General features: G+C 35.1%; 1 protein-coding gene across 7 annotated transcripts in view; it reads right to left on the bottom strand.

The window, feature by feature from the left end:
• The window catches only part of COBLL1 (cordon-bleu WH2 repeat protein like 1), a 161,902-nt gene that overhangs the window by 35,443 nt on the left and 105,401 nt on the right, over nucleotides 1–21,058 (bottom strand). For 5 of the 7 annotated variants that reach the window (XM_036023384.1, XM_036023379.1, XM_036023381.1 and 2 more), the window contains 5 exons: nucleotides 14,337–14,538; nucleotides 12,325–12,553; nucleotides 11,328–11,366; nucleotides 5,493–5,590; nucleotides 5,146–5,382 (listed from right to left, as the gene is read on the bottom strand). In XM_036023384.1, coding sequence (XP_035879277.1) covers nucleotides 5,146–5,382; nucleotides 5,493–5,590; nucleotides 11,328–11,366; nucleotides 12,325–12,553; nucleotides 14,337–14,538 — 805 coding nt within the window. The remainder of the gene's footprint in view (nucleotides 1–5,145; nucleotides 5,383–5,492; nucleotides 5,591–11,327; nucleotides 11,367–12,324; nucleotides 12,554–14,336; nucleotides 14,539–21,058) is intronic. The other 2 variants (XM_036023380.1, XM_036023385.1) reach the window with 1 other exon arrangement.

Raw genomic sequence — 21,058 nt, 5'->3', positions numbered from 1 at the left:
CCCTTCATGTACTGATAAGTATCTAAAACACTCCATCTGGTACCAAAAGGTGAGTTATAACACAGTGCATGTAGCATACACAGGACCACCGACCACCTAAAAAACATGTAGCGTGACTACTGGCTTGAATGTGCATAACTTATGTCTGGAAAGACACATGAGTCACTGTTAGTAGTGGTCACCTCTATGTAGAAGAATCTGGTTAGGGGCAAGGTAGGAAAGAAGAATTTTCACTTTTATCTCTAGAAATATGTATCACATAAATATAATACCTCCATACATTCATATATTAATACCAAGAAAAGGCAGAAGAGAAACAAATTCAGAGAAAGTAATATCACTCTGTGATGGAATCTTTAGAAAATTCTCTGTAAAGCAGGTAAAAGAACAAGTATAATTTGAATGGGTGAGTAGGAACAAAGAGACGGAGCTTGGGGTTACTCTATTCAGAAAGGATAGGAAGCAGGATTTTGCATGACTGACAAGTCAAATCCTCTGGTTAGAGTTAAAAACACACTGGAAATGATGGGAAATTAAAGTTTAAAAATAAAATTGTGCTTCTGCACAGCAACAGAAACCATCAACAAAATGAAAAGGCAACCTATAGAAAGGGAGAATATATCTGCAATATAGTTGATAAAAGGTTAATACCCAAAATATATGAAGCGCTCATACAATTCAACAGCAAAACAAACAATGGGATTAAAAATGGGCAGAGGAATGGCGCTGAAATTTTTCCAAAGAAGATACACAAAAATGGCCAACAGGTACATAAAAAGGTGTTCAGCACCATTAATCATCAGGGAAATGCAAATCAAAGCCACAATGAGATAGCACTTCTGACCTGTTAAGTCACGGGGACTAAGGTACAGTGCAGGGAATCCAGGACATACTACAGTCATGACGATGTATGGTGCCAGGTGTGTACTTGGCTTGTTGGGGTGATCATCTCATAAGTTATATAAATGTCCTATCACTATGTTGTACACTTGAAACTAATATAATACTGTATGTCAACTGTAATGGAAAAAAATTAAACTCTTTTGTTGTCAAAGAAGAGATAAGTGCTGGTAAGAATGTGGGGGAAAAGGGGAACCCTTGTGAGTGTTGGAGGAATGTAAATTGGTGCAGCCACTATAGAGTACAGTATGGAGGTTTCTCAAACAATTAAAAACAGAACTATGATATGATCCAGCAATCTCACTTCTGGGTATGTGCCCAAAGAAAATGGAAAAGGGGTATTGAAGAGATACCTGTACTTCCAAGGTTAATGCAGCATCACCGATGATCGCTAATACATGGAAAGCAACCTAAGTGTCAATGTATGGAAGAATGCATAAAGAAGATGTGATCACACACACACACACACACACACACATACAGGTGTATATGTGTATATATATAAATACACACACAATGGAATATTATTTAGCCATGAGAAAGAAGAAAATCTTGCCACTTATGTCAACATGGATAGAGATTGAGGACAATACAAAATGAAACAAACCAGACATGAAAGAGACAAATACTGCATGGTACCACTCATATGTGGAATCTAAAAAACTCAAACTCATAGAAACAGAGAATGGTGAAGCTTGCCAGGGGGTAAAGGAAATAGGGAAAGGGTGGTAAAATGAGACAAACTCTCAGCTGTGAGATGAATAAGGTCCGAGGAGTAATGTAAAACATGGTGACTATAGCTGATAACACTGCTACACAAGTGAAATTTGCCAAGAGAATAGAACTTCAATAGTTGTGTGAGAGAGAGAGAGAGAAAGAAAGAGATATGTGAGGTGATGGATGTGTTAATTAACTAGTTTGTGGAAATTCCTTTAAATTGTATACATATTTCAAATCACCATGATGTATATTTTAAATATCTTACAGTTTTATTTGCCAATTATACCTCAACAAAGCTGACAAGGAAGGAGGGAAGGAGGGAAGGGAGGGAGGGAAAAAGGAAGGAAGGAAAGTCCCTCACCTCAAAATCATGATCAGATTGTAGAATACTTTGAATGCCCAGAAAGTAACAGGTAAACATCCAGCTATCCAAAGTCTCTGAACTGCAAAATGCTAATTATAGAATATAAATATAGCAGCTTACTACTTCTTTTTATCATGAAGGCAAGAAATAGGGAGGCAATATGACTTCCGGAGAGAGAGTGAAAGTAAGGAGCAAGGAGACATTATGAAGGGAGATTGAAGGATTTCTCACTAACTGGACATGAAAAGAAAAAGAACTAAACATCAAAGATGATCTTGAGCTTTCCAATACAGGAGTAAAAAAAGGCAGTTTGATTTCAAATATGCTGATTTTGAGGTAGTGATGAGTCAATAAGCAACCATGAATTGAAACTACAACTGGAAATATATTGGGACTGGAATTACAAAATTGATGTATTAGTTTCTTAGGGCTGCCATGACAAATTACCATGACTAGGTTGCTTAAAACAACAAAAGTGTATTCTTTCACAGGCCTGGAAGCCAGAAGTCTGAAATCGAGGTGTTGGCAGGGTCATGACCCTCTGAAAGCATTAGGGGAGGATCCTTCCATGCTTCTCCCAGCTTCTGCTGGCCCCTGGCAGTCCTTGGTTTGTGACGGCAAAACTCCAATCTCTGCCTCCATTGTCACATCACCTTCTCCTTGCTGCCTATGCGCCTGTGTCCCTGCTTCTTATTTGACACTAGTCATTAGATTCAGGTCCAACCTAAATCCAGGGTGACCTCATCTCTAGATACTTGATTACATCTGCAAAAACTATTTCTAAATAAGGTCACATTCACAGGGTCCTGGGAGTTAGGACTGGGATATACCTTTGTTTTTTTTTTTGGGGGGGGGGGGCACTATTCAAACTATTACAGTTAATAACTCAACAAAGAACAGATGTTTGCTCTAAAAGAGTAAATATAGGCTAGCATCATGGATTCAGGCACCTCCAAATTTAGAAAATGGATAAAGGTAGTAGTTTCGAGGAGAAAGAGAGGAGCTAGAGAGGGACAGAGGGATAGAGGGAGAGAGAGAGGGAGGGAGGAAGGTAGGGAAGGAGGGAGGGAGGGAGGGGGTCCACTGAGCTATCAGAAGAGAATCGGAACCAAAGAACAAAGCAAAATCAAGACCAAAGGCTCATCTATTACATCTAATACAGCCAAGAAGTTAAAGAAATGAGTGCTGAGATGCCTAGGAGGTCGTGAATTCACATTATATACACATGCACACAGACACACTCAGAAACAGAACTGCAGCTTAATCGTTAAGAACTTTTACAATGAATAAATAAAAAATCGTTCTTCAGCTTCTCTAAGGAAAAACAAATAATCCTGGGTCCTGCTAAACAATACATCAAAGAACTATCCAGATGGCCACATCAAAAGAGAAAATTAATTAGAAAATTGTATAAAGATGTCTAGTTTGCCAAAGGCAATATACTAAAAACAAAAATAAAGATTGCTTAACATGGGGGCATCAGCTGGTCACAGAGCAGAGGGTGTGAATCAAAGAAATAGCTTTTGGTGAGGTCACTGGTAGCATGGCCCAGAATTTTAGCAAGCAGACTGTTAGAAAGACAGCATAGACCTCTTTGGGATACAACCATGAAGAAAGTTTACTGAAATAGATCGGATGAGCACAGCTGGAATAAAGATTAGTGAGTAGTGGCTTAGATTTATTTCTCTATGAAGAAAAAGACAGACTTTGGTAGTTACTCAAGTATAATATAATTTATACTCCTATGTTTATAGTTTTCTGGTAATTAATCCTGAAAATGCTACCCTTTCAGTGACTTACTATGAAGCCACAAAATGAAGTCTTTGGCGACCCTGAGTTGGCCTCTGCTTATCTCACTCAGTTTCAATCTGTTTCTTGTTCATCCCCAGGCAGGCCACATCTTACGTCTTTGAATGGGGTTTTTCTTGACTGACGAACCCACTTCCCACACATATTTTAAGACTGAATCATCGCTTCTATGAACACTTCACCCAACTACCATGCAGTCACCCTGGAAAACTTGTTAGTAGTTTTCATTTGGTTGTATCATTTGAAAAAATAATTATCCTGATTTGTATGATGAGATTTTTACCACAACCATTAGATAAGAGAACCTTAATAGAAATAAACAAAATAAGTTACTAGATGATTTTCCAAGTAACTACTGAGTTTAAGCATCTTTTGTTTGTTTCTATCATAGTAGCTATTTATGTTCAAAAGATACGTGATAAATTACAATTAAAATCTACAGTTATCATTTTTTTAACTTAAGGAAACACAACATATTCATTAGTTTGTTGGGAAAATTAAAATTACCTGAGCATTGAGATTAGTAAGGTACTGAGAGGGAAATCAAATCCTTCACCTACTTATAAGAAAACATCTCATCATTTCAAATACCTCAAAATAAAATATGCTCTTAAAGTTACTTAAATCATTTATCTAATTAAAAGCAACAAAGTATATAGCCTTGTGTTCAATCACATTTACTTAAAATTTCATTTATAGTTTACATGAATAAAGCAAGGAAAGTAGAGGTTTTATGGGCATGAAAGTAGTTTTGGAAATGGATTTCCACAAAACAGCATAATCCAGGAAATTTGGGATTAAAGAGGAGTAACAATAAGAAAGTTTGGGGAAATGGTACACCTAGAACAGTGTTTTGAACAATCCTCCCCAAGACTCTCCAAGTAAGGTAAAAAATATACAAGTATATTTAGTTAGAAGCTCACTAAAGTGATACAAGGACTTTGTTGCTGCTAAAAAATAAAACAAAAAACCTGTTGTTCAAAACTAAGTATTTCCACCCCTAATATATACAAACAAGATCCTCTGATTGAGCCTTAATAGAACAGCACCTTAAGCTGATCTAAAGTGCTGGTTTATGGATGATTTATTTGCTTGAATGTCAAAGCTACTTAAAATTGATGTATTTATTCTTTACCACATCAGAGAACTGTGCAGACATAGCAAGTCTCCTCCCAGTATCAATCTTGTAAGTTAACTATTTATTTACCTTTCTACATATTAGTAACTGTTACTAACCTTATTAAGTAGCATATGTGGAAAAAGACAACTTAGGTAAGGTCCTATACCCTATCCTAAAACAAAACAAAACAAGAAAAAACAAAACAAAACAAAACAAAACAAAAGTTACGCACCTTATCTGTTTCATCCACACTCGCAGATTTCACTACACAAGAAGCTGGCCTCTCCTGGACGTGAGCGAGGTTCTGAGGGACACTCTGAGATGCTGGCATTGGAGGCAATGGAGCCCGCCTCTTCTTAGGCGCATCCGATGGCAGGGTGTTTGAAATGTATGTTTTGGAAATGGTATTGGACCTTGTAAAAGTCGGGCGGTTAGTACTCACTAGAGGTGTTGCTGGGGCACTGGCAGTCTAATAAAGATGAAAAGGCAAAATCTATATGTAAATTCAAGATAAACAGCACATGCAATTAAAAATAGATTAGAAGGCTCTTATAAAATGATAAATAAGGAAATGCTTACTTGATCTCGCTTTTTCTTACTGCGTTGAAAAAAGCCGAAAAACCCTTTGTTTTCTTTCTCCTTCATAATGTCTAAATTTTGTGATATCTGGCAGGACTCTAAAAGAGAGAAAAAAAAAGCACCCATTCAGCTCCAAGTTTCTCTCAATTTCTTTCCTTTGAAAATGTTATCTAGTTATAAAAGCTACTAATTATGATCTACTATGAACCATGCACTCTGCTACATACCTTATATCTTATTGACTTCTCAAAGCAACAGGTGAATTTAGTTAAGTATTGCTCCTATTTCACAATATAGGAAACTGAAGCTTAGAGAAACTAAGATACTTACTTGGGGCCAATAATCAAGAAATTATAGAGCTATGAAAAACTCAATTCTTTGTGACTCGAAGTCTGTGTTCCATAATTACCAATAATATTTAAAGTAAAAATCTTTGAATTAAATGAGATATCAAATTGCTACATTCAGTTTGTCCCTTTGTTTATTTTTAATATATTTGTGTCAGAGGTAAACTATCAAAAAATATTTTCTTTCCCAAAACATGATTCATTATAGTTACTTAGTACTTTGTGATATAATTCATAAATGATATTTCTTTAATCCAGTGGGTCTTCACTGGGGATGATCTCCCCTCACCCACACCCCAGAGGACATCTGACAATGTTGGGGAAAATTTTGGTTGTCATACCTTAGGGTGGCATAGGGAGAATATGTTATTCGTATCTGCTGGGTAGAGGCCAGTGATGCTGCTAAACATACTACAAGGTCCAAGGCAGCCCCTCAACAACAAAGAATTACCTGACCCCAAATGTCGATAATGCCAAAACTGAGAAATCGCACTTTAATCAGAATGGCAAATGTCAAACCTCAAGGTTGCATATGTAATACTTTATTTTCCAAAAGTATTTCCTAATGTCAACTGAAGAGGCTTCCAAACAGTGACAAAGCCAGCAATGCTGACTCACCCTGGCCCAGACTGTCTTTCTAAGCATTTCCCACTGAAAGGAACTATGATTGCTTAAGAATGACTGATTCTTAGCCAGGTGGTGAAAGACAAATACCATATGATCTCACCTATAAGTGGAACCTAATCAACAAAACAAACAAGCAAGCAAAATATAACCAGAGACATTGAAATTAAGAATAAACTGACAGTAACCAAAGGGGAGATGGGAGGAGATAATGAGGGGGAAAGGAGGGAGGGTCATCAAGGAACATGGACAAAGCCAAAGTGGGGGTAGGATCAAGAGTGGGAAGGAGGTGGGGATGGCTGGGGTTGTGGGGAGTGGTGGGGGGAAAATGGAGACAACTGCACTTGAACAACAATTTTTTTAAAAAAAGATAAATAAATAAAGTGCTTAAAGAAAAGAATTTATTCTAAATGTCATAAGTAGTTTTTGGAGATGTTTGAAGAAAGAAGTAAACTGATCACATTGAAGTTTTAAAAAATCATTGAACCTTGAGTTAAGCAATAGTTTCTCCAGTACACCAAAATCACAAGCGACCAAAAAAAAAAAAAGATAAATTGGACTTCATCAAAATTAAAAACTTTTTGTGTTTCAAAGGACACCATCAAGTGAAAAGGTAACACACAGAATGGAACAATATATCTGCAAATCACATATCTGTTAAGGGACCCTTATCCAGAATACATAAAGAATTCCTATAAGTAAACAACAAAAAGGCAATTGAATTTAAAAATGAGCAAAGGTTTGAACAGGCATTTCTCCAAAGAAGATATACAAATGAGTAATAAGCACATGAAAAGATGCTCAACATCAAAACTACAATGAGATACCCCTTCATGACCTCTAGGATGACTATCAGCAAAAAGACAGGCAATAACAGGTATTGCGCCAAGGATGTGGAGAAATTGGAAACATCATAAACTGCCGATGGGAATGTAAATTTGTATAGGCTCTTGGGAAAACAGGTCCTCAGAAAGCTAAACAGAGAGTTACCATATGACCTAGAAGTTCCACTCCTATGTATATATCCAAGAGAAATAAAAACCATGTCTACACAAAAACTTGCAGATGAATCTTTATAGCAGCATTATTCATAATAGCCAAAAGTGAAAACAACCATATATTCATCAGCTGCGGAATAAAATGTATATCCATATAATGGAATATTATTTGTGAACAATGAGGAATGAAATACTGATATATGTAATAAGGATGAACCTTGAAACATTATGCTAGATGAAAGAAGTCAGACGCAAAGGACCGTATCTGGTAGGATTCTGCTCATATAAAATGAGCAGAACAGGCAAAGTTATAAGGACAGCAAGTAGATAAGTGGTTGCCTAGGGCTGAAGTATGGGGTCAAAAGGAATGGGTAATGACCGTACAGGGTTTCTTCTTAGGGTGTTGAATAAGATCATGGTGATGTTTGCACAACTCTGTGAACACAGTAGAAACCATTGAGTTGTACACTTTAAATGGGTAAATTTTATCATTTATATAACGTAAAATTTGTTTACATTAGAGCAGGATTCAGCTGATTATGGCCCATGGACCAAATCCAGCCTACCACTTTTTTGATACAACCCATGAGCTAAGAATTGTTTTTACATTTTTAGGTGGTTGAAAAAAATCAAAAGAAAAATATTTTCTGGAACAAAAAATTAAAAAGAATGGCTGATTTCTTATCACTATCAAAGAATGTATAAGTTGAGCCTCGAATCTCTAGTCATACCAGAGAGAAAGCAAGCAAAATCTACTGGGCTGGTTTTAAAAGAACCAATCTTATATGGTTTCTACTGGTAAAAGTCCAGACAATTTGGGTATCTCAAGAATAACTCAATAAAGTAAAACACATTACATGTTTAATTCCATGCATTCATAGCAATACTAAAAAAGTAACTGATCCTTACTGCTTATCTTTCTGTAAAGCTAGGGAATCATTATTTTAAAAACTAATGAAGGGTAAGAAACATACTTTTCTGACTTTTCTGAATGAATTCTACCTAGACAGAAAAAGAGCAGACATGGGGAAATTTGATTTCTTAGAAAAATCTCAACTAATTAAGGAATGTTTGCAATGGATTGTGACCACTTTTCAACTCCTGACTAAAATATAGGCAATAATTCCCTATGACTAACACCAAAAAAGATTACTTGTCATTACATGTCTGCTAATGGAAGTACATAATACCACCTGTGACATATTCTTGCCAAAGATATCTCACCAAGTCTGATCAAGATTCTAGATTTAACAATCAATTTATAGGAAATATGGTAGAGAAACATGCTAAGTGGCATCACAGGATGCAATTAGCAACATTCTGAATATGGAAAACTGTATAAGACAAATGACCTGATTCACTCAATAAATAAATAATTTTTTTTTAAATAGAGAAATAAGGAATAGAAATCTGTAAATTTTTAAAAATATCTCTACTAAGAAACATATGGGTTTTATGGCAAATCACAGTATAATTTCTGTGACACAGGAAACAAAGCACTACAAATAAAAACTGGTGGGATATAGCTAAAGCAGCAATTAGAGGTAAATGAATAGTCTGAAATAAATTTATATCTTAAATGCATACTTCTTAGGGGTAAATGTACAGTATTTTTACTTAAAAAGAATGTTAAAAAAATTAAATTATGACAAAGTAGGGCTATCCCAGGAAAGCAAAATTAATTAATGCCAGTAACTAAATTAATGCAATATGCCTTAATAACATATTAAATGAGAACTACATTTCACAAAATAAAACTTTAAATCTGATGCTTCAAATCTTAAATAAGCAGTATTCATTTGGTACAATGAACAACTAATAATCATCAACATGTGAATAGCACATTAGGGTTAACAGTTTTTTACATGCCTAATTTATTTTTTTGGAGCAATTCTGTTAGGGAGATATCATAAGTTATCACTCTGAGTCCTTTTCCTAGGTTTGAGCATGTAAAGAAATGGAAGTTGGTTTTATTGTCCATTATATATCTGAGGTCCTAGGTGACTGGAGAGCTAGAATAACTTCCATCAAGATATATGGACATTTAATGGTACAAGTGAGACTGGTATCCATTTAAAGATGATTTACAGTTCCTCTTACTTTTTTAAAACACATGCTACTATTTCGTTTTAAGAAAGAATCCTCCACTAATTGTATATAGACATAGAATTAAATTTAGTTGGAATAGTAGATGGAAAATTCACATGCTGGTACAGTCCAATAATTAAAACCAGATTATTTCATATAGTTATTTTTGGTAAAGTAATTTCCAGGTGCCCATTTGCCCTCTACACCAGTTAACCCCTAAGTCTTCACTTGCTTTATGTCAGGGATCCCTGAATATTAGAGTTAAACACTAAGACAAACAAGCGCTTCAACTTACTTAGAAAGCAACTCAAATACTACAAGTTCTTTTTTCCAGTAGAGACGCTATATAAGTAATGGCATGCAAGGTTCTAAGCCCTCTGATAACATCAGATAAAATTAGGAGACAGCAATTAGACTGACCTTGTAGATTCTGACACTGTAATAGAGCTTTCTTAATTTTCCTATTCTATTGTCTTATGGCTATGTTCATAGTATTTAATGCTCTGAATAAACCATATATATTTTTGGCTGGAAGAGATATTAGAAATCAATGCACTCAATGCCTTCAAAATGAGGTTGACAAGAATAGAGAATTCACTTTGGGTTATGTATATGGAGAATGGCAAAGTTAGGAGCAAAAGTCAAGTATAAGTAACAGAATATTGTAGTGTGAAAAACAACAAAGATAACTTTTTCTAATCTTTTTATTATGATGAAAGTAGAAGTTTAGATCCAGAGAGATAAAGCCATTTGCCCTGTTTGCTAAATAAGCTTGATATCTCATGTCCTGTCAATTAAAATACCTGCCCTCTGATTAATCAGTATACACTTTAAGTAAGAAATTTCAGCTCCTTTGATTAGGCTCATATTCATGACAGGCACTAATAAGAAATAATCATGCTATTACCTATGTGGGCTTAATTCTTGGATTTGGGAGGCTCATTGTGCTCTGGAAAATTGAAAGTGGAAAAGAAAAAAGATTCCAATAACAAACAATGTGTATAGTTTATGGTGTATTTTTTTAGTAGGGTGGTAATTATTAAAGTAATCAACTCTCTGACCCTATCCCTTTTTAATGAGGGAAGACTTTCAGACTTTATTATTATTGGCTATTTTTAATAAAGTTTTCACTATGAAAGTAATATATTCCCATTATAAAATTTTATAATATAAATTTAAAAAAGGATAGAAAGTAACCCAATGCCCTGCCACCCAAAGGTAACCACTATAAAAATGTTTTATGTATTTACTTTCAGAAATTTTATGTAAAAGTTTTTTACAACTGTATTAAGCACATTTAAATGCTTTAAAAGCTCATTTTAGTATAAGCCATTTTCCAAGTTATTACAAAATATTCACAAACAATGTAATGGTTGCAAAAATTTCCTATGATATATATATCCTGATTATTATAAAAAATAGTTCAATGAAAATAATCTAGGATCTTTTCATGACACCATCAAACTATTAGTATTTGTACCCAATAAAGATCCTAGCAAAATCATTTTTTCTTAAGAGTTAAGAATATATTTTTTACATCTTAGGTTAATATTAATTTTAAAACAATTATTGAAATGTAATTTTTATATTAAAATTGAGAAATCAAGGAGGGCTTTATAAATGATTTTTCAGGAAATAAAATACAAAGATTATCTAAGTTAAAATTTTGTATATATTAGTAATATTAAGAAGGTAAAATTAAAAGCTTATTTTCAATGTACCCAACAGAAATAGAGATTTTATGTTATAATTTGTTTCTGCTAATTCATATATCTTACCTTGTACAGATGATTTACGGAAGGCAGTAACAGAAGTGGCTACAGAGGAGGGGGTAAAAGAGGGTAAATTGACTTAAAGATGATGTTTGTTCAAGTATATAACATCACTGAGTTGAAATAGTTGACTATGGATTTACATAAAGCCTCAATCTCAGGATAAAGTTTGCAGTTTTCTATGCATAGAAGATGTAATTGTTTCCTTTACTAAACTGTTTATTTCTCCAATAAAAGATTCATATTAAAAAATGAGCTTGTGTTTCTCTCTCTATTACACATCATGCAAACCAACATTATCTAAGATCTCCCAATTTTAGTATACTAAATTTTTATATAGATTAATACTGAAAAGTATTTCTATTTAGAAAAGTTTTGAAATTAAACTGATTCATTTTATAAGCCTGTTGGTTTTGGGTGCTGACCTTAGAAAAAAATTTAACAAGAAACTTTCAAACCTGAATGCTAGTTAAGACTCAGACAAAATCATAGTGAGCCTACAGTAATTCACACTTGATTAGAACAGCAATACATTTACATGTAAATTTTTATTTTCTGTTTAAATCTCAAAGCCACAAAGAATTAAGTTAAATTCCACCAAAAATATATTCATAAGTAGATGAAAATTTGTAAAATATGATGCAGCTAAAAAGGACAAGTTTTTATTTCAATTTCAATAACTGAAATAAAATTTATTTTGTGTTCTCTTCTTATTTCTAATGTTATGTATTGACTTCTATCCATAGGATCCATTTAGGAGCCATTAAAGTGCCATTATGAACTTGAGAAGAACTACACATAAACATAATACACACACACATAGATCCGTACAGAGTATAGCAAAAGTAGGTTTGTAGTTAGTTGCCTGCGTGAAAAATAATACAATAATTAATGAACAATAATATAAGAATAAACTGTGTTTCATGTACTCACAACTGTGAACCTACTTTTGCCCACCTTTCATACACACATCCTGTCAAATGAAGAAAACAACAAATCTTACCTCTGCTGACATCCATGGCATATAATTCTCTGAGTCCCAGGTCATTAAGAGACTTTGTCAAGTCGAGGGGCTCCTGAGACTGATAATCCTTCAACAACAGTGTATGTGCTGGATCAAACTCACATTTGCTGCATATGATGGGAGCAAGTTCTTGAAGTGATGCATGTGGGTTAACTCTCACTATTGTCTTCTGTGTTTTCTTAAAATTGATCACTACTCTCACAGTTTTCTGAAACACAGGTTAATGCCATAGTTAAATTAATTTGCTGAAATAAACTGAATTCTTTTTGATTAATGTTACTTCCTAAATCCAAATTAGATTCTTAGAAACAGTTTGCGTATTAAATAATCTAGACTAAATTCACAACCCTTATGAAGTATTAAGTAAGCTTAAGTCCAAAAAGAACCATGGATATTTTGTTTTGTTCCTGAAAATATTTACTTTAAAATTAATAAATATTCAAAATACAGAATTATACATGTTTTTTTTCCATCCCTTATTTGAGGGATATTTATCTTTTAAGAGTTTTTAGCTGTCTCAATAAAAAAGGGGAATTTTGGCTAAAACACTAAGTTTTTAACTTATCTCCATTTGAAATAAGTTAAATGAGATAATGCATATAAAGAGCTTAGCATAGTGGCTGACACACAGTTATCAATAAAAAAAATTAGCTATTGTGGCTACCTATTGCTATCACTATATTATTACTATTTTGGCTAATTTTAACATATTAGTAAAAAATATTAAAATGTCCATTACATATTTAATGTTATGAATTCAAAATTATTGAGATTTTTAAGAATCTGATCATTTAATATAACTGAATTAAATACTGGATATAATCAGAACTTTGAAACATGTGACCATGCTAAGTAAAGTCTACAGATTGCTGATCTTCAAAGCTTAACATGAATTCATAAAACAAACAGCACATATGATCCCACGCTATAGCATAAATACTGGATCTAAACGCCCCACATATCTAGGTATATAGCCCACTACTCTAATCAATATTTAATATCCAATCACATTTTGAAGAAAGCAAATATGTTTTAGGATTATAAATATATTAACTTCTTTAACAGCTTTTTAAGAATATAAAGAAAATGTGAGAATATATGCACAAGTCATTTGTCAATGAACTATTAATATATAAACCTCTATATATTTTCTGAGGTTAAAAATGGTTAATGTTGCTCCTAATGAAAGAGTATTTCTTGAAACCCCATCAGCTTGTACCACTATTGCTTATAGAATGAAGCCAATTATATAAAGAGTTGATATTAGAATATTATTCAAAATTTTTGCTTAAAATACATACATTTCAGAAAAGTGAGCCATTATGTAGCTCAAATGAACACTAATGTAGATGTCAGTAAGTTACAACCATCACTTACCAACTAAATGAAGCCAAAAAACTATTTTAATAAATTCTTAAATAAATTTTTTTTAACTTTACTTAGAAAATCACAGAGGTAGAAGTAGTGAGCCGTAGAAGAAGTGAGCCAGCTGGGCTGCGTGGACTCAGGAAACAAGTTACAGAGGCAAAAGAAGGGCCATTGGAGCTTAGGAGAAAGAAAGCAAAGAGACAGGCCTAAAGGAAGGGGGTGTGGGCAGGGGGAAGGGCAGGGAGGGGCAAGGAGGGGGAGGGAGAGAGAGAGAGAGACCCAAATAAATCTTTAATAAAAGGTTCAAAACTTTCCTTTATGTACAAAATACTTTCTAAAAGAATAGCTTAAAATATAGATCATTCATAATTGCCAGATTCTAATACTGTCATATAGATCACTTCAGAGCATCAAAAATCTAAATATTCCCCAAATGCTACTTAACCCAAGGATCAATAACCAACTGAACCCTAAACAAAGTGGTCTAGGGAAACATGACAACCATATTCACCTCAAATTTGACCAGGAAAGGCAATTTATACTTTATTTATAAAGAACTGCAAATAATGACTGAAAAATAACTTACTATTTTAGCCATAAGATATCTACAGTGAAATTCTTACCTCTGGTATTATAGGTGTAGGTTTTTTCTTATCTAAAACTTTTGGCTTTAAAATTACTTTCTCCACCTCCAACATTCCTATTGGTGTGTTTGGCTTAAATTTGATGGGGTTCTTTTCAGCTGACAGCAGATCGATCGTGTAACTTGATGGGTTCAAGTGATACTGGGCACAGAGGAATATCAGCAAGTCCATCATAGGTTTGCTGTAAAACAAGAGCAACGCTGAGAGCACAATTTCATCAACTGTCAAAGTCACTGTTCCAAGCATTTTTCTTAGGGCATCTTGTTTTCAGTATATGTAATAAAGTAGTATGTGTGAAAGCAGCTTAAAATCGAACTACTTATATTTTAGCCAACAAAATTATACTTCTTAATGTGTCCCGAGTAGTATTCAAAAGAGCTTGGACCCTAGTGTTGGTTTTACAATCATCTATATTTTATCTGCCAAAGTGTGTTCATGTTATAAATCTCAGGAGAAGGAGAAGTCCTTTACTTACCCAGGAGCAGTCACGTAGTTTAGCAGATGCTCCTTCACCATATTATTTGGAATACTTACTAGCAGTCTTTAGTTACAAATTGATTATATTCCAAAGTTCCCATAAGAATAAAGCATTAAGAAGAACTACTACCATTTGCACTTTGAAAAGCATAGTAAATATCTACATGGGTAAGCACACAAAATCCCAAAGAAAAGTGTAATAGATCAAATTTCTTAATTCATTCAAACACGTTTAATATTTTCAAGGCATTAGACACACAGCACAAGTATGTGGCACACCTGCTCTCACAGACCAAATACTACTAGGTGGACTAGACCAAGTGTGAGCAAACTATAATCTGCAGGTCAAAGTGGGCCCACTGCCTGTTTTATTAAATAAAGTTTTATTAGAATACAGTCTCGCTCATTTGTTTGCATAATAGCTAGGGCTGCTTTTGTGTCACAATGGGATTTGAACAAGACAAGACTGAGGCCGTATGGCCCACAAAGCCTAATATTTACTATCTGGCTCTTGACAGAAAGCTGATGGGCTCTGGTGCTAAACAATAGAAAAGTAATCAAGTAAATGCATGAGATAATTTCAAAAATGATTACATTTTAAGTGCTAATGGGAATACAGAATCTATTTCCTATAGAAATAGAATACAGAATCTATTTCTATAGGAAATTGCACACTCAAGTTGAGGTCTAGAAACATTCTCAATTTTTTGCTCCCCTCTCCACAAAATCAATTATTTGCCCAGTCTTGTGTTTTCCTTCACACTATGGACAGACAGAACAATGTGGTCTCTGAGTCTTTCTTAATTGCCAGCCCCTAAGGAAAGGCTCTAAAGAACCTTTTGTATGATGTGCTTTCCTAAAATGATGGATGATCCTGAGCTGGTAGTTCGGATTTAAGACCAAGGCACTAAAACATGATGTAAAAGCCCTATTTTCATGGATTGAGGTACAGGCTGATGAGTTTCATTTGAGGGTAAGCAGATGGCCACTAATGTTTCCACTAAGAAATACAAATGTCAGTTAAAGAAAATCCCAATCTCTTGGCTAAAGATATGATCCTGGCTACTGGCTTTCAGACAGGGAAATGAGGCTAGGAATTTCACCATTCAGTATGCTAATTTTAATTTATCACCTCTGTTTTCACATATACCTAATCCCTATTCTCCTAAATGGAGTCCCCAGGTCTCTGGAGAGGCGGTCTCCTGCTGAGGAAGGGTAGTGGTCTGACACTGGGTAGTGCTGAAGTCAAAACCACGTACATCAGAAAGATTCTCAAACATCGTCTGTGTTCCGCTCCCTACCTCACCTTTTGTGGTTGTGGCCACTGTTAGGCCACTCCAGTGTCCACAGGATAAAGAGGAATGCTTCACAACGGTACATTTACCTTCCTTCTCCTCCCCCACGCACAAGTGGTACCCCATTATACATATATCAAGAAAAATAAACAGAAGACTCAATGTTCCTCTGTAAAAACATGTTCTCTGGAGTAAATTTCCAGCCCTCAAAATATATTTCCTATGTCTTATTAGATGATTTCACAATAATATTTGGAAGTTTTATGTCTTTCTCTTGACCTATCTTGCTTATATAAAAATTTGTTTATAATTGCCCACATTTGGGTTTTGTATAGTACATACTAAATCTCACCTGAAGGGAGACAACCATAATGGCCATTATTGAAGTCAATATTTTGGTAACATAGTACTGTATGAAAGCACTTTGATGTTATACACCAATTCTCAACTTGGAAATGGTACCTTCTTTTTCTGAAAGTACGTATGGTTAAGAAGGATTAGGCAATGTTTAGGTAAATACAATGACAGACAGAGTTACGCTGGAAGAAGAGAAAACTTTCACTATCAATGAATGGAGCTCTGTCCATTATTGCCTATGAGTAAATGGTGGTATGCCCAGATTATATTTCTCGCTATATATGTGTGCCAAGTAATACACATAAAAATACTAAAGCTTACATTTCAAACACTTTTCTTAAATGTATAGTTCCTTAGAACTTAAAAACTCAAATGTTCAGTTTTTTAGAAATACACAAAAACTGAAAACTAGTTATTGATGTGAAGTTGTTTTGTTTCTGTTAATCCCTATTTTTGTGCCATCATTTTATATCCTTTGATGTACAGACATTTAAAGAAAAAATATTTTCTATTTCTAAAGGTAAAAACAATTTAATGTTCTCTATATATTCTTATTTAACCTTTCTGAATGCTTTAATAAATTATCTTTTTTATCTGTGATACATTAATTTTCTAATTTAATAGATGGGGTGGATAATGGGCCAAGAATATTATAAAAATAGCTTATTCCCTCAGTTGATCTGATCATCTATAAACTGTGGATAAAAAAAGGTGAACTAGGGAATGTGACCTCACAGGGTGATCTGATCATAGATTCCTATGGGCAGGTTCTGGTGGGCAGTCATGCCCTGGGCATATCACTTTTTAGTAAAGGGTTTATCTATGCCTTAAGCAAGCCCTGTCCATTGCTTCTATGCATCTAGGTCAACACATCTTTGAAATAAGCCTAACTGCCCTCAGGAGAGCACATAATCTTAGTTATCCTGCAACTGAATCCCTGTCTCACTTTCTCCCACCTTCCTGTAATCTTCTGTTGGTTCCCTCCTTAATTTCATATGCATAAAAGAAACTGCAAAACTGTCAATTCTCCCAAGCATTTGAAATCTTGCTTCCAGCAGCTATCACCAGTTTTGGCTTAAATAAATTCCTATAAAAATCCTCCACAGGTTTGGATATTTCTTATATCAACAAATCATTGCACACTATACCAGATTTCAGGGCAAAAAAGGTTTCATACTGACTAGAGCTTTATCATGACCTTTGAACTCAACACTACCTAGATGTTTTCTAATAAAAATATTTCTTCGAAAGTCAACTAGTAATCACAGAACTTCTTTGACTTTATTCTCTTATTCTATAATTTTAAGTTTAAATCTTTATTCAATAATTCCAGAAGTCAATTTTGCCTGGAAAATATTCTTCTTCCCAGAAAGACAAATGCAATAGACTAGAAAGTTCTGTAACAGACAAATACAGGTGGGAATTTAATGCTGCTATAATAATGGTATTTCAGATTTCTGAGAAAAGAATTAAATTTTCAACAACTGGTATTGGGAAAACTAGCCATCTGACGGAAAAAAGTTATATATTGGTCTTTCCTTTGCTCTGCCTCTTAGTGTGGTCCCCACACTCCAGGCCAGGAGTTTGAGCTCAGTTGCTCAGAGGCCCCAGGGAGACTACAATCTGTGACAAAAGGTGTGGAGTCTCATTTGTACAGATTAAATCTGTCACAAATTTACCAAGTCAAGAATTCCAGATACAGCATTTCAGCCTTCAACTGCATATCTTGAAAAAATATGGTAGGGATCCAGAGCACTCTCAAAGACTGCTTACCAGGATAAAAAGTATGAAAAGATGCTCATGTTGTAGGAAAATGTAGTAAAGATGCTTGGGTTAGAAAAAGTGCATACTCCTCAAGTTCACAAGTGAATGCAAAACTGGAAGTGGTTAAACATTTGGTAAGAATCAAGCCCCTAGCCCTGGCTGGCGTAGCTCAGTGGATTGAGCGCGGGCTGGGAACCAAAGTGTCCCAGGTTCGATTCCCAGCCAGGGTACATTCTTGGGTTGCAGGCCAGAACCCCCAGCAACCGCACATTGATGTTTCTCTCTCTCTCTTTCTCCCTCCCTTCCCTCTCTAAAAATAAATAAATAAAATCTTTAAAAAAGAAAAAAAAAGAAAAAAAAAAAAAAGAATCAAGCCCCTGAGGTTGCCACAAGGACTTCTAACAAAAAAGGACAAGGTTCACAGGTACCTCAAGATATGGGGCGGCAGTTAGTGGTACATCCAAGCCCTGTGGACCAGGAAGCAATTAAAACCTAATGCCAGAGCAGTTTCAGATTAAAAAGTGCAAATCCTTTTCATTTAAAGATGGTGAGAAAGTGTTCTCACTGACACATATTTTATATGCTTAAAAAAAAGTGATGTATTATCTACTTTACTCCTTACACTAAAGCAGCTCCAAGTAGACCATATATATAAATATGAGCATTCAACTCCAGGGGGTTGAGGGTGGGTTGGGCGGGGAATCCATCTTCATGTAGTGTTCGTTCCAGAGCACCGTTCCCCAAAGGAGCTTTCTGCAATGATGAAAACTTTCTGTATATTTGCTATTCAATACAGTGGCCTCTCACCACGTGACTGTTGTGAATGAGAAAAAAGCTTATGAAGCAAATCTGACAAGCTCAGTGACTGAAAGTAACTTCCAGGGTGATCTGACCTTGAATTACTAGCTGGGCAGGTGGAGATGGGCAGTCACACCCCAGGCCTATAACTTCCTTCATAAAAGGTTTATCTTTACCTTAAGCAAGTTCTGTCCATTGTTCTTGTGCATTTCCATTAACAAATCTCTGCAACATCAGAGTAATCCTCTTTTCCAGACCCTCTAACCACCCTCCAGGGAGCACATGATCTTATTGCCAGTATATCAGCCCTGTTTACTGTAAATGTTCCCTCAGTTTTTACTTTTCATCCCATCAGAGATTGGCCCCTCCTCAATCTTCTTACTGTCTTCTTCCTTACTTTCCCTCCCTTGATCCCAAATGCATAAAAAGAGCTGCCAAACTGCCACTCTTCAGAGAATTTTTGAGATCTTGCTTCCAAGCATGTCCTCAGTTTGGCTCAAATAAACTCACATAAAATTTTCTGTAGGTTTGGACATCCTTACATGGATACTAATGAGCAGTTGAAATACATCGAGCTAGTGGACTAACAAACTAAATTTTAAATTTCATGTCATTTTATTTAATTTCAATTTAAATAGCCACATGTTCTGGCCACTGTATTGGACCTAATAGTTCTAATGCACTGGTTCTCAAAGTGTGATTCCTGGACCAGTAGCATCAATGTCACTGGGAACTTGTTATACATGCAAGTTGTCAAGAACCAGTTTAGTCACTGAGTCAGGAAATCTGGGAGGGCATCATAGTGACATCTGCTTAGACAAGCTCTCCTGCATGTTTGATATATACCATAGTTTTTAAAATGGTGATCTAGAGAGAAAAGGATAGAGAAACAAGCCAAATATATATTATATCAAGGAATGATAACTGCTCTAATGAAAAGTAAAATAAGGAAGGGTAGAAACCGTCCTAAATAGAAAAATAACATTAGAATTAAGAGCTGATGGAATGAGATATCTGGGGAAAGCATTTCAGGCAGAGTTGACAAATGCAAAGGCCCTGAGGCAGGAGTGTGCTCTGTAAGTTTAGGTAAAACAGAAACCCCTCAACTGCAGTAAAGACTGGGAATTTTACTGATAGAAAACTACTGTAGAGTTCTGAGGAGTGATCTGCTTCACATTTGAAAGGGATTATATTCAGATTGTTGTAGTCAGAATAGCCGGAGGGAAAAGTCACAAAACTGTTGCAAAAATTTAGGTAGGAGATGGTGGCGACTTAAACTTATTCTGATTCTAGATATATTTTGTAAGGAGCTGATAAGATTAAAGCCAATACAAGAAGGAAAGTGCAGGACCTAGCAAGGGACAGAAGGAGGAACTAGCCAGTTAGGCGGCCGGGACTACAAAATGGTGGATTGCTGAAAGGACACATTAGGGCGTGAACGTTCATTTAAGTTACTGGTTATTTGATATGCTTAATAACCCGGTTACCCACAAACCATCACCAAAGCCCTGGTAGATTTAGCAGACACTAAGTCAAGAAAAGAAAGAGAATTTCAAAACTTAAAAGACTGAAAAATAAGAATCCAAAAATAGTATATGAAGTTGGAGCCAGAGGAGCCCTTGAGAATTTACAATAATATTATAAAAGAGGTTGAACATTCCACAAAAAGTAGGATAGGGGTTCAGGCACATTTTATCTAGATCTTAAAGAGCAGAGTGACCTCAGATGTTATCTGGGTTCCATTTATTCCTAGATGTAGATTTCTCATTAGGAAGACCACCTTTTAGCAATCTTTATTCCCAGGGCCTAGTGTATAGTGAGGTCGATGTCACTGAATGAGGAATTTAGAGGAACCAGTGATTATTTACTTCTAGGTCACTCTGCTTAAATATGCATGAGTCTAAACACACAGCAGACAATGAATAACTGAGATCTCTGTACATACAGTATCTGGCACGCAAAAAGGCAAAGTTGTTAAAAGGAGGTTCATATACTTTAAAAAACATCCAG

The sequence above is a fragment of the Phyllostomus discolor genome, chromosome 4 (genome assembly GCF_004126475.2).
Source record: "Phyllostomus discolor isolate MPI-MPIP mPhyDis1 chromosome 4, mPhyDis1.pri.v3, whole genome shotgun sequence".
In the NCBI taxonomy this organism is placed as follows: domain Eukaryota; kingdom Metazoa; phylum Chordata; class Mammalia; order Chiroptera; family Phyllostomidae; genus Phyllostomus; species Phyllostomus discolor.
The sequence above is the reverse complement of the archived record's forward strand: the minus strand, read 5'-3'. Positions and strand labels throughout refer to the sequence as shown.